This window comes from Drosophila ficusphila, unplaced genomic scaffold, assembly GCF_018152265.1.
Source record: "Drosophila ficusphila isolate 14025-0441.05 unplaced genomic scaffold, ASM1815226v1 contig_286, whole genome shotgun sequence".
Taxonomy (NCBI): Eukaryota; Metazoa; Arthropoda; class Insecta; order Diptera; family Drosophilidae; genus Drosophila; species Drosophila ficusphila.
This window is the reverse complement of record NW_025064189.1, coordinates 144,459-158,809: the sequence shown is the minus strand read 5'-3', so window position 1 is coordinate 158,809 and position 14,351 is coordinate 144,459. Positions and strand designations below refer to the sequence as shown.

At 37.4% G+C, this 14,351-nt stretch overlaps 3 protein-coding genes across 3 annotated transcripts in view; 2 read left to right on the top strand and 1 right to left on the bottom strand.

Annotated features, from left to right (window-relative positions):
• The window catches only part of LOC108087477 (39S ribosomal protein L39, mitochondrial), a 55,423-nt gene that overhangs the window by 14,629 nt on the left and 26,443 nt on the right, over positions 1 to 14,351 (bottom strand). The window lies entirely within an intron of this gene.
• LOC108087478 (enhancer of split malpha protein) lies at positions 10,132 to 11,110 on the top strand. Its single transcript, XM_017184856.2, has one exon. The coding sequence runs from the start codon at positions 10,216 to 10,218 to the stop codon at positions 10,690 to 10,692; it is 477 nt and encodes a 158-aa protein (XP_017040345.1). The 5' UTR covers positions 10,132 to 10,215; the 3' UTR covers positions 10,693 to 11,110.
• LOC108087481 lies at positions 13,389 to 13,884 on the top strand. Its single transcript, XM_017184859.1, has one exon. The coding sequence runs from the start codon at positions 13,442 to 13,444 to the stop codon at positions 13,679 to 13,681; it is 240 nt and encodes a 79-aa protein (XP_017040348.1). The 5' UTR covers positions 13,389 to 13,441; the 3' UTR covers positions 13,682 to 13,884.

Below are 14,351 nucleotides of genomic sequence, written 5' to 3'. Positions count from 1 at the left end.
TTTACGCACTGAGCTCCTTTTAAGTAATCTTTACGTATGAAATTTGTTATCAATGGCTCTCCATCTCTATGTGGATGTTTTTTTAGGCAAAATTGAAATAACACAGACGATCTGCGAGTATTCAACAAATTCCCGATAATATCCTTAGATAAGGTACATGGAAAGAGTAATTTGCCGAGGATCAAGATGGAATCTATTAATCTATGCATATACATATGGGATATGTAGATGCTTATGTGCATTTTAAGGCGAATGAGTAGAAAATTCTGTGTGAATAGAAGGTTTAAAGTAAAATGACGGAAATGCTTTTTTCTTTCAGTCATTGCAGCAAACTATTACCACAGAATGTGAAGATTAAGTCCGAGATATTAAGTCTGACTAAATTTTTCATTCAATATTATGAGTTTTTAATTATTTTTTATGTTCATTTCGTAATAATAATTTTTTACCTAAAAAATTATTCATTTTATCCATAACATAAAAACTAATCATCAGAATAAGGAATACACCGTTAAATTTGTGTTAAAATTCACACTATGATGGCATTCACAGCTAAAAATGGTTATTTTTTCAACATTTTGCAACAAAAATGTGATGTGGAGCACTCAAAATTTGAACGAATTTGCGCACAATTCTGCAATCGTGATTTTTCACTTAAAAAATTATGTATTTAATCTATGATTCCTCGAAATTAACTTAAGACTTAAAAAACCTTTGTAACTAAACGCTTTTTAAAAACACAAAAATATGACTTCAAGAAAGATACTTAAATAAATATATAAAATTTAATATTGCTAAAGAAACTAAAAACCAAAAATCATGTTAGTATGGATCTTTTGGGTTATTTATTTTTATTTTTTGTAAGTCGACGCAAATTATTTATAAGGTTTTATTAAGATGTTGCAGATGGGACACCTATTTTGCAAAATTTTTAGTATTAAAGTTTTAGATTAATTTTTTTTTTTTTATTGCTTATAAGCCTTATTTATTAGGCTCAACCAGGAATGTTTTAATTTCTATATAGTTTTGCATATAACAACCTAGTTTGATTATTTATTTATACAACTTCTGCTTGTGTTTTCTTCCTTTTCATGTCAATATTTTCATGATATTTTTGCGAACAATAAACTTTGCTTCCAAACAAAAATATCAAATCTCGGTTTATTTACCAACCGACATTTGTTCTGGGCTCCAAGAACCTTCATGTGCGACCATCAATAGAGAAATCTATAAGAACATACCAATTTATAGATATTGCAACTACTCAATCACAGAGAATAATAAGCGGCAGGAAAATTGAAACGAGAATACCGAAGCATTAAATAGACGCTTTGATGAGGATATTCGGGTATAGCAACAGATATCTGAAAAGAAGCAACAATTTAAAAAAGAACAACAGCCAGCCAGGAGGGAATAGATAGATATTCATGGGATGGTTAAAGGAAAAGTCATGCAAAATGCACACAATAGGACCGACACAGTCCCCCCGAGGCTGTCGCATTGTTTGGGCCGCTTTTGAAAATATTTGTAAACACGTTTTTGGGAAATTTGCCGTGTTTGCCAAGGCTAACCATTGTCGCTGCGGAGGAGGGTTGGAGGTAGGTTGGCCCAACATCACAGTGAGACGTCATGGAGTTTCACGTGTTGTCACCAGCCACCAACCGCCAGGCTTATTAATAGCCAGGACAACCGACCCGGGATGCTCAGCCCCTGCAGTAGAATCTGTTGAAACGTGATCTCTGCCCGACTCGCACTCAGGCGGGGGTAATCCCCTGTCTCGACTCCATGCTTAGAATCCGTCTCCGTCTCCTCTGATCCCGGGCCATACAAAAGTGTGCCTTTTAACGAGCTCTAATTTGGTGCTGGACCATTTCGAATAGACGACAACGGGGATTGCAGGGATCGAGCAGCAAAAAATGGTTTCTATTCTTCGCAACTTATTTCCAGAGAATGGCAGGAATAACGATCGGTTGTCTACTCGACCGAATCCCAATCCCAATTCAAATGCGAATCCAGGACGAAACATGCAGCCAATTACACTGAACAAAATGTCGATATTTTGATAGAAAATATGAACTTGTTAGTTCATTATTCATAAAATTAATGATAAAAAAAGAAAAGCGATACATTTACTCAAAAAATGCAAAAAAATATGTATACAAAAATATTTTTATCTTTTTGATTTCTAAGTAAAGTACTATAAAATATTAAAAAAAAAAATAAACAGTTTAAATTTATATTTAAATTTAAATGTTTTACTTTTTTAAAATCCCTATTTTCTTTCTTGAACTAAATATTTTGTGTTTTTAAATTTGCGTGCATTTTTCTCAGTGTATTTTTACCCAATGCAGTCAAGCAAAGTTCTGTTTTTGTTCCTTTTTTCGAGACAGATCCCTAACGTGATAATCTTTTAAATTGCTCAAATTTTACCTATGACTCGACCTATTGCTCTCAGCTCTTGTCGCAGCAGCCCTTATTAGTTCGCTTCCCTTTTGGGAAATTGGAAAATGAGATCTTGTCGCTTATGTTATTTGGTATTTTGACAAAACAATGAGCAAATTTGAAGCGTCTTCTGTTTGATGTGTGTTTTGTGTCTTACCTCTGGTTGTTGGCCAGAAATGCGCGGCTTGCCAGCCAAAGTCTCATCTATTGTCTTCATACGTGTACAGTTTTTTGTTTGAAAAACGATTTTCTTTACTAGCATCTTAGTGAAGGATACTGCTCTGCTATAATCTTGAGCTGATTTGATGTTCATATGATGTTTACAGGGACTTTTGTCTAAGACTTTAGGCGTTTAGGTCGGTTCTCCACATGGGTTGATCCTTTGGTGGGATCTTAACAACCTGGAGTTTGTTTGAGTATGTGGATCAATAAATAGCAATATATAAACAATCATTAAAATCATGATGTTTATTTATCAACTGTTCCGGCTAATTTAAGTTGTATCCAAACATTATGAAACACAAAAAATATAAATATTTAATCTAGTTGAATATGATAACTAAAATTTAAATAATTTCAGGGTATTTATGAAAGAATATATAATTTGTCGAAACAACAGTTTTATATTACCTCTAAGTACATTTAATTATTATATTGGAATATACTCGCTGAATCGAATACTTGTTTTGATTTAACGACCAAATTAAAAATATGTGCCACATGTAAATATTTGCATTTATTTTGATATAGTTTTGATTGAACTAATCTTATTAGCTATTATCATGTTTACTGAAATGAATCCTTGATTCATTTTCCACATACATTTACCCAAGCTGATCCCATTAATAAACCTTTCCGACAAGACGAAAATCCCAAATATGTTTTTTGTATCAGGGGTAATTAATAGCTCGATATCGTATCTTAAAGGAGGTCCTTTAATCAGCTCCAACTTAGGCAACTCCTTTTTTTCTAAAAAGTACCGACTCACTTCCTATCTCATATCTCCGGGTTCATTAGTAAATTGTGCGGCTAAAAAGGCTGCTTAGGCATGATCATCTTAAGTATACATACTCAGGCCATCGAATGATGTTTTAGGACTCACTAGAAAACACTTTTTCAGGGGAACGCAGAAAGGGGCGGAAGGGGCGATGACCACGCCCAGAGCGCCGTAGGTCGCCATGCAAAGACCTCCAAAGTCAAAGGGAAAACAGTGTTAACAATTTACACCAGAAAGTCTCCCATCAATCTTCTAACAATATCGTTTGTAGCTGATTGTTGGGCTGAACTCCCAAAACGCCCCCCCAAAAAAAATACGTTAAAAATTTTCTAATCTTCATACGTACATATATGGATTTCCTATGTACAGCTTCTACATGGACAATGCCCGAAAAACGCCCCTAAAAAGCAGAGAACCAAGAGGAGAATAGATTCGAAACCCAAAATCAATAAAATCCAACGCCACAGGGGACACAGGCAAGTCATTCCAAGGGGCAGGGGCATGGCCAAGGGCACTAAAGTAAAAAAGAAAATAAATTCAAACAAAAGAGACCCTTGCACACGTGTTCACAAAGGAAAACTGACCGCCACAACGACCGATCGACATTAGCCCGAAATCGTTCCACTAAAATTCGGTTTAAATTTGTATCTTTTGCTATCCCCTTTTTTAACGATGCTCGACCGCTTTTTGGCCTTAGATTGGCTATCCGTTTTAACAAATAGGTGTGTAAAATATTCCTTTGCGTAAAATGCGCTTGCCTCAAGGGATAAATCAAGGGATCACAAATACTGTGAAATTGGTAATCGTAAAAGGTTTATCCGTAACATTTACATTTAAAAAAAAACGCTTTGCTTGTATAACTAACAGTAACATACATTTTCAATTTAATTGAGAATTCAAATTAAAATCAAATGGAAATCAAAGTGTACCCAAAAGATCAATTTATTAATCTTTTATGTCCTCATAGATTTCTTTTGATGTTAAAATATATTTTATGGGTTATTGGGCGAATCCACTTGAAACAGCTTGTTGATAAGAGCAAAACAATGTAAATAAAAAAATTTAATTATCTTTAAATTGTATGCCACTCAAGCCAATAAGCAATAAAATGGGCCAGACCTGAATTTTTGAACACTCCACTTCACTAACTTATATTTTCAAAATGTGATGATTCTTAGTTAGCAAATAAGGAATCCAAACCTTATTGTAGTAGATTAATCACAACAAAAATTACAATAATCAATTTTAATTCAACCAAACAAATATGTTTCCAATAATTTTTTAAATTAAAAAGGATATACATGTAGCGAATTTATAAACAGATGAAGAAACCTTATTGGGCGCCATGTGGTTTTAGATTGGTTTTCGATTTTAACAAATAGGTGTCCAAAGTATTTCACAAATTGTCGGCTGCATATGGAAATCCATTAGTCCCAATGGAGCATGAATCGTAAATAATGATCCTCAGCAGCGAAACACTTGAGACTCCACAGAGAGTCTTTCAGCCGACGTGAGATCGAATTTCAACGAGGGTCCTGGCACCAAAACCCTGTCCTGATCCCTGTTATATTTGACAACACGAATTTCATCTGTTTTTTCTGTGCGTTTAATTGTCAAGTGCAGTTTCTGACACGAACCGAGACCAGCTCCTGAAATTTAATGCCTCGATGTGCAAGCCGATCTCGTGTTCGAAAATGCATTTCGGGCGTCACTCCACTATCGATATGGAAAACCCGCCCAAATCAGGTCCTTTAAGATTCTCTGAGTCGTTTCAAGTGCCGCTTTTTTCGGCGAGGAGGCGCAAGTGTTTACCATGCCACAATAATCTTTACTAATCAGCTATGAAAACTACCCCAATGGAATGTTATCTGCTGTAAAATGATATTTGTGTCTGGCACTGAATAAAATTCAACCATGACCAGACCAACCAAACAAATGTGTTCGAGTGCGGAAAATTTTAATTTAATTTTTTAGGGGGTTGGGCCTGGACCACTTGAGAGGCTCCTCCATAAAAGTAAACGATAACTAACGATCCCTAAACTGCCGATTGAGGCAAGCCGAATCGACGACAAGATAATGCACTTTCCTCTCTGGATTTGAATATATTTTTTGGTCCACTAATGAGTTTGGCCTTGTCTGCAAAGTAATTGAAACGGTGACGCCATTTAAAATTATCAAAAAAAATAAATGGTTTCTGTAGCGACAGTTCTGTCGATAAGGTTTTGGGGTACAGGTAACACTTTGGTTTTGGCTAAGATACAGGTAAGACTCCGCTAGGCGTCTCGAGTCGTTAGGAGGACAATGAACGACAGGACGCCGGCGCCAGGAAAATTATCCACTGTCTGGCGTTTTTGTCATTCGTCTTGACATTCTAGGAATTGGCAGAACCTTTCCAGAATTTATATGGATTTTTCTTTTGTCCCAAAGAGCGCGATTTTTCACACTTGACAGAACCCAGAACAACTAAGCCAAAGAACAGGTTGATGTCAACCATCTTATGCGTTGTGAAAGTTGCAAAAGGACAATCTGACATTTTCTCAGCAGGAATTTTTTTTAAAGTAAGGAAATGTCTTTGCTTCGGTTCCCAAAAATTGCAATGTATAACTCAACTGTACTTTTTTTAATCGGCAACAATATGTAGCTGAGTAAATCAATGACTTTTGGTCAGTGTAAGAGTAACACGAAAATAGGAATGTTTAAAATTATTCATTAAAGTATTTTCGCTGAGGTGTAAATATTTTTATGACCTAACCATGAAGAAATTTCAAATAAAAAAAAAACATTCTAAGCTGCAATTTATTTAGTAAAATAACTTTTAAAAGCAAAGCTGTCATTAAGCAACTCATTTCATCTTCTCCATATTAATTCTTACGAATTAATTCATAATCAGAAATCAGGTATTGTTAAATCTAACAGAATCGTATAGGAAACGAATGAAAATTCGCAACAACAAATTGAACAAAAAAGACTCAAGCACTGAACAAATCTTTGGGTAATTAAGAATTTTTTCGACAATTTAAATTTCAAGTACCTACTTATCTGGAAAATATTTAAATTGTTCGGCCTCGGTGCTCTCTTTTCTTTAAGCACAAGATAAATAAAACAATGACCCGGGGAGATATTCATTACCCCGCCAAAGAAATAAAACCCCACACCCCTTACATAAAAGCAGCGAAGGACAAATCAATTGCTCAACCCCAAAAACAATTTTTAGGGGATCGTCTCATTTGATTTTATAATTCGAACCCAACTCATCAATCAATCAACGGAGTTCACAAAAGCATCACCCTACGAATTTAAATTCTATTCAAAAGATTATTTTGGTTAAAACTCTTTCGGTTCAAAAGATTTTCTTACAATCTTAAAACATTTACATTTTGGGTACATTTTTTGTCGGATTGAAGTGAAACCGAAGACTCTTTGCATTTTGATAGGACCCTTTTATCATTATGTGGAAAGGAGCGTTTCTGATTTCAGGCCAAAAAATCGATGTTGGACAATGGCGGCGTTTAATCCCTTTTTCCGGAAGGTCACAATTACGCTGGATTGGAGTGGCATTCGACGGTCATATCCAGATACCCTTCCACCCCCACCTCCGTGGATTGTATATTGTTGCATTTCGGAAAAGGGTCCATCATTGCACACGTGCAAGGGTCAAAACGCACAGCATCGGCAGGTAGCAACACAAAAACACAATAAGAGACCCCAAGCACATCAGAAATGCAAGATAAAAGAGGATTAAACGAGACGAAAACGAAACGATCCGAACCCTAAAATGACCCAAAACTAATGCACCTCACGGAGGTTTAGTTAACGGTCTACTTGCCGGCCATCAGCAGCCATGAAAAAGCAATCATCGTCGCGAAGATCGCTGAGATCGGCCGATGATGTTTGCAGATAAGATTGTGGAAACCCTTACTCTAAAAAATTGTACTCTAAAACACTGAGCTCTTTGGCAAATAAGAGACCTAATTTCTTTGAGATGGTGGAGAATTTGTACCAAGTGATCGTGTCTCGACTTGTTCGTTATTTTCAGGACTGAAAACTGTTGCACGTGTGTAAACACTATGACTGTGGAATCGGCAGTTTTCTTTACTTCTTTGTTTTCCATTTTTTCTTTGCTTTTCTTACAATAAAACATTTTTGTAAATGCATCTATTTGATAATGACAAAAAAAGAGAACAGAGTAATGAAAAGGAAGTAACCAAAACAATTGATTCTTCAAAATCAAACAAAATTCTATAGTTCTTTAATTTTGTCAACAGTTTCTTTTTTGTTTAAGTCATAGAAGAGGACTAATTTTTTTACAAACATATTTTTAACTTTACTAATAATAAACGTAAAGTCATTATTCCTGAAGATCAGCCTCATACATAAGTAAATAACAAAATATGTGCAAAAAATTGAAATAATAGAAACAACAAATCGTTTTTTAAATTTAAAGCGGGTAAATTTACCTTAAACTAAATGTATTTTTTTATCTTACTTTCATAATACATACTTTCTTACGTGTTTATCTAAAAGATAAAAGGATAAGCTGGTAAATGACAAATGAAGCCTTGAATTATTATAAACTGACAGTTTTCACTTAGTAATGCTTTGTTTAACTCCACTACTTCAATATTATAATAAATTTAAATATGCATTTGCTAAAAAAATCTGGCTTTTTAATGTTGCCATACCTTTTCGAATGATCTCGAAAACTATAAAAACAAAATGTATCTGATTTCCATATCTGCTCCATTATTAATTAGAACGGACAACCAATATTATCATTTATGTAACCCATAACACAATTTACATAAAATCAACCTGATATGCATTTCATTATTGAGGAAAGATGTGGAGAAAAAGGGCTATCGAAATGTGCAACCTGTGGAGAGGGTCAAATCAGGTCGACAGCCATAAAAGTTTTAGGGTCCAGATTAACCCCTTTGGCTTTGTTTCACTGCAAGTGATATTTTGGTATAAAAAAAACTGGTTTCCCCCACGAAAAAGGGGAACATTAAACCAACAAAGCTCTGCGTAATAAGAAGCAGAAATATCAGACAAGGGGCCAATTAGGGATCCTTAATGATCGTCAGGATATTCAAGAAGCGAAACGGCCGTTACAAGGAACTCGAGTCCTCGGAGCCGTTACAAAATTATGAAAGTAACCTTCAGGGGCAAGGAAAAAGGGCAAATAACAATTAGGAAGGCGACTCATAAACGAAGTGCCGACGAAATTCCAGTAAAATGCGTAAACCGAGCCAAAAACCAAAACTCTAAAGATTGTATCTGTACGTGCTTCTCCCGCGTCGTAAATTTTTCACGCATCAACAGAGCAGGTCCCTCGGACCGGGAAAGAACAACAATGACAAACAAATGCGATCGGAAGGAGCTGAAAAGGACCTGCCAAGATTTCCCAAAATGCGGCATTAATGCATATTGACTAACCTTGAGAGTCCGATCCCATCCCGATCCCATCCCATCGCAATGCAAGTACCCGAAAAATACGTTACTTTGCTCAACTACCTACAGGTTGGGAAAATGGGAAAGGGACGATCGGACGGAAGGACATAAAGGCACTTTCTGGGCTGTCTCAATGAAATAACGGACAAGTCCCTTGTTCGCTCGGGTATTTCCAGCGGCGAGATTGTATCTCTCAGATACGCCAATCTATTGTTTGTCCATATCCTCCGTCATTTTTCGGGATAGTGTGTCGAATTTTAAAATCTCTCTTCCCTCACACTCGGGGTTGGAATTTTTCCAACAAGTTGAGACTTGTCTGTACGGTTCTCTCTAGGAATTTTACGTTTGGGATTTAGGGATTTCAGTTTTTTTTTGCGCCAGAGTCAAGCAGGTAGAAAGAGACAGTGCAGGATTGAGAATCTCGGATGGGGGAGGGGGAGGTCGGCTACGAAGAGAAATCTGGATATACCCGAAAAGACCGTTAAAAACCTGCAGAGACTTAGCAACTCGAGTGGGTAATACCCAGCATTTAAAACATGTGTGATAAACATGTATTTCTTTCCCATATGCATAAGTTTAAGTTAAGTAAAAAATATTTTAGGAAAAAGAACGAACTCAATGTTATTTTAAAACAAATTGCAAGCTTAATTTTGTATTAAACATCACAAGCAAATCGTTATAAATTGTCTTAGTATTAGCTTAGTCTTAATATTGAAACTGCCAATCCAAAAAAAAAAAAATTATTTTTTTAATTTTGCTTAGAATATCAGAAAAAGTTCATTTACTAATCATAACAATGGCAATTGGAACTAAACATTATTGTTCATTTTTTGACCAATTTAATTAGTACCTAACCATTAGTTATTTCTTTTTAATGCTGTTGGTGATAAGTTGAAGCTTGTGTGCCCTTATTTGAATGCTTTAAATAATTTTAATTATTCGAAATGTTTGTAAATATTTCTATAAAAAACAAATCGTTTTTTATTTACCCAAAATCAATGAAAACCGGGCATACCCTGCACCACCAAGGGTAAGGACATTCTCCTGTTCACTATGCGGCTTTCTCTTGCCTCTCTTATGCCTCACAATCTCTCGGTTTGTGCAACCACCTGCCTGAAGTCAGCATTCCCATTGGCTGAGCTCACCGATCGAGAGAACGACCGCTCTTCGGGAGAACTAACCACCACCAAAAGAAAGCGGAGAGCAGATCGTATAAAAGCAGCCGGCCAAGAGCAGAAAAACCAGAACACTACCAACTCTCAACCGAGTGCAACCAACTCTCGAGATCCCAAGTTTTATTACAATCCCGAAGTGCCAACAAAACAATGTCGTTCATCACACGGGAATACAAGTTTGAGAGCAGCAAGATGATGGAGCAGAAATCAGATCAGCACACGATGGCCATGCGGAGTCTGAAGAAACTGGTCAAACCCCTTCTGCGGCTGGTGAAGAAGAAGCAGCTACTCCGGAAGACTCTCGCCGAGATCCAGAACCAAAATGCAGTCAACGCCTCGCTGGAGGACATGCGCAAAGATCCGGCGGCCAGTTGTGATAACATGGCCAACGAGGAGCTGGAGCAGCGGCTGTACAGCGATCTCCGCCAGTGCCCCAACAACTCGGCGATGATCGTGCAACAGGGTCAGCAGCAGAGCATTGTGCCCGTGAATCCCGAGCAGACCTTCATCCCGGTGCACTTCGCCCGCACCAGCAGCGGCACCTTCTTCTGGACCTCGGCCGAGGGAGCTCGCCAGCACCAGGAGCAGCAATTGCGCCAGAAGTTCGATCGATGGGTCCAGGCCTAGAAATCTATCCCCAAAACAATGACGATCCACCAGGAAAATCTCCAATTGGCAGCTTTAAGTGCAAGTGTCTCCGTCCATTGGTCGTCGGATGGATGCGGGTTCAGCTTCGCATGTTCGTAATCTCAGGGTGATATTAGGCATAGATTGGATTCTTTGGGCATCCGACCCAAGGGAAACACAACTCTAATTGATATTCAATTATCACAATCAAGCGTTACTACCGTTAACTCATTGTGATTCCTCGTGTCTTATTAGCCTTAAGTTAGTCTTAGCCGAATCATTGTCTTCCATGTTTGTTTGTTAGGGTCTTCTAATAGGTACTAGGCTAAGAATCATTGTCTTCCATGTAAAATTTAGTTATACTACAACCTATATCTAATAAGAAATAAAAAAAATAAAAAAAAAAACTATTTTATGTTTCTTTATTTTAAATATTGGTAAAGTCTTTCCTTAGGTCTTCAAAATTATCTGCTGTATAATAAAAAGAATCGTTAAACTATCTAAATGGTTGCTCATAAGAAGTCCGTTCAAGTCTTCAAATTGGTAGTTATTCTTTAAATTTCTGGTTTGAAAATTGATACTAAATTGGACTTGCTATGCTGGTAACCGTATTCCAATCAGCGACTGCATTCATATAAGATACAATTCATGACTATTGATGCTGCGGGTTAGCAACTGTAAATGCATTGGCATTGAAGAAGTGAAACGATTTATTTACATTAAAATGTGTTTCAATATGGATATTTGTCTACCAGCAATACGGAAGTTCCCAAGCTGATCATGCATAACCGAATAAAATAGTGCAAGGCCAGCGACACCTGTGGACGTTGCACAACAACGTTGCCAAAATCTCAGGCTTCGGTCAGCGCAATCAGCGGGCAACGCACTCCGATGCAACGGCGGCTACCCAACACCATGCATGGGCAGCTGGGTCAGCACTTTTAGGGCATAGGGCTAGCTTTCGTTATAAGAATTTATGTACTTAGCAGTTAGTTGAATTTTGGAAATAAATCGTGACGGTCGTAACCTCAAGCTCCAAGTCTTCTCATTCGTGCAGTACCGCGTGTCTCACAGTAAATCCTAAAAAGGACATTTTGTTAATTTATATACAAATTTATAGATCTAAAACCTCAATTAGAAAGTACTATGAACTATAGTACACATTTATATTTAACAATTTTTTGGTTGACTGTAAGTAATATATATGAAACTTTAAAAATTGGTAATAGATTAAAGAAAATATGTTTGTTTTTAACAAAAAAAAAAAAGCTAAGAAAAATAATTTCTATATCAATGTGCGAAAGTATGCAAAGTTTGTCAGTTTTCATAAATTTTAAAAGAATATAGCACACGTTCTGTGCATTTTAATTACGAATTTTTCCAAGTAATAAATTTTATCACATATAAAATGCAACATAAATTGTAAAATTTGATACATCATATTTTGTTTCACTATGACCACAAACTAATTACATATGCAGGTTTCATTGAGGCGCTTGGATTTCAAGAAACCTGACACTAACAACTAAACTTGAAACGCCACGAAAATAAAATTTGTAAGTGTTTATAAGGAATTATGCCTGTGGAATAGTTAAGAGAGCCACAAACATTCTGGACCCCTCGCTGATCACCCCCCAAGTGGATAGAACAGGATCCCACCTCACTCCACACAAAACGAATCGATCCTAAAAGACTGGAATAAGAATGAATCCCAAAAATACAAGTGCCGAGTATTTCAATGGGAGACGAAATTTGAATTTCGACACGAAACGCAATTGTAATTTTCTTTTTCAAAAGAAGGGAACGATCCAAGGAACAAGTGTGGGGACAGTGAAGCCCGTCACACAAAACCATATTTCTGAAGTGGTTGCATCAACCAAGAAATCCAGAAAAATCTGTACAGTCCTACTCAGATTTGAGGGTAAGGAACCTTCCCTTGCAATAAAAACGGTGAAATCTGAATTTCAACACGAACTGAAATTTAAATTCTGCCACAAAAAGGACACCACAAGGGAGCAAGTGTGAAGACAGTGAAGCCTGCCTTCGCAACCATACCAACAATCTTTTGGAAATTAAAATCTAGAAAATTCGTCAGCTCCTCGAACTGATTGTTCACTGTATTTTAAAAAGGACCACAGTCTACCTGTACTGATCAAAAATGAAATGTTGACGTGTAAATATTTTTCGTTTGCCGACAACATGTGTTTAACGAGGGTCTGTCACTTTTATCCTCCACTGTCAGCCTATTAACAATTAATAGCCAAAAACTAATCAAGGCATAAATTCGAGCCGAATCCTCCGCAAACAAACCACTCAAATTACTAAACCGAACCCATGAAAAAGGGATGGTTTTTATTTTTTGGTATTTGTGCATGCTTGCCGCATCGTCCGATAAGTATTCGACTGAAATTATACTCTCCCACGACGAAACCGAGGGAGAGATTTATTTAGGGCCTTCAAAATTCTGGCCTTACTTCGCACACGTGCAAGGGTCGCTTCAAAAAGGGACTCGATCCGATCCGATCGCAAACTACCTGCAGAGAGTTGAGGAATGCGTGACTCTCGAGTCTGGAGAAACCGAAAAACACCTGCGCCAGGACTCGTCCTGATTGGCCGACATTCAGGGGTTGATTTCGCAAGGATCGGGTATAAAAACGAAGCTAAATTTCGAATAGGACATCAATTTCAATCTCAACGTTGAACAGTAAAGATCATTTTACCACAAAGCGAACCCAAGTAAACTGCAAAAATGGCCTACGAAACTCTGCTGAACACCACCTACAGTGCTGCCTGCCAGAAGAAGACCTACACCCCCGCCAAGGCCATGAAGAAGATCTTCAAAGTGGCCTGCAAAATCTTCAAGGCTTCTGGCCACCAGCAACTGAAGAATCAGAGCATCCCGAAGGAGCTCCCACTGCCACCGACCTCCGATGAAGAGTTCCAGAACTCCCAGAACGAAAAGCTGGAAGCCGAGCTCGTGCAACTGTGATCGAGGAAAATGGGAAATTCCGAAAAATCAACTTCCTAAACAGCTTTAAGACTTCATCGGAATCGGTCTCTAAACATCCGCACATCAGCTTTAACTCCACACTGAGCAAGTGGACATTTAAAAATGCATAAATATCCAGCTTTAATCATTGTCTTCCATCTATGTTTAAGTTAACGAATAAATACATAATATTAATATTGAAACTGGTTGGCATTTCTGATTTCGTATTCGAACTTTCCCTTTGTCATTGTAATTTCCTTGAAGGTTTTTCCAAGAATTTGTAAACCAAAAACCGTTCTTACCCCCTCCCCTTCCCCATTCACGGAACAAGAAGACCCTAAGAACCTTAACTCGAAAAAAAGGCAAACCTTTACCTGTTCCCTTTTGATCAAAACCTGTTGTGGATTCGAAAAACTCGAAAAATCCAGCGAAGTGAGCTGGGGAAACCTGTTAACTCGAGGCGATTTCTGATTTTCGTTTTCAGCGCTCCTTCTTAGGGTTGGGCCCTGGACAAAATAAATCTCGAATTGCATCGGAACAGGTAGTGAGGTAGTGAGGGACCCCATCCCGACTCGGGTCCCTAAGATGATAAACAAAAACAAGGGCCGCACGGGCACGGGCAGCAACAAAGCCAATCCTATCTCAATAATAAATGCGAAAAGGCCGCACG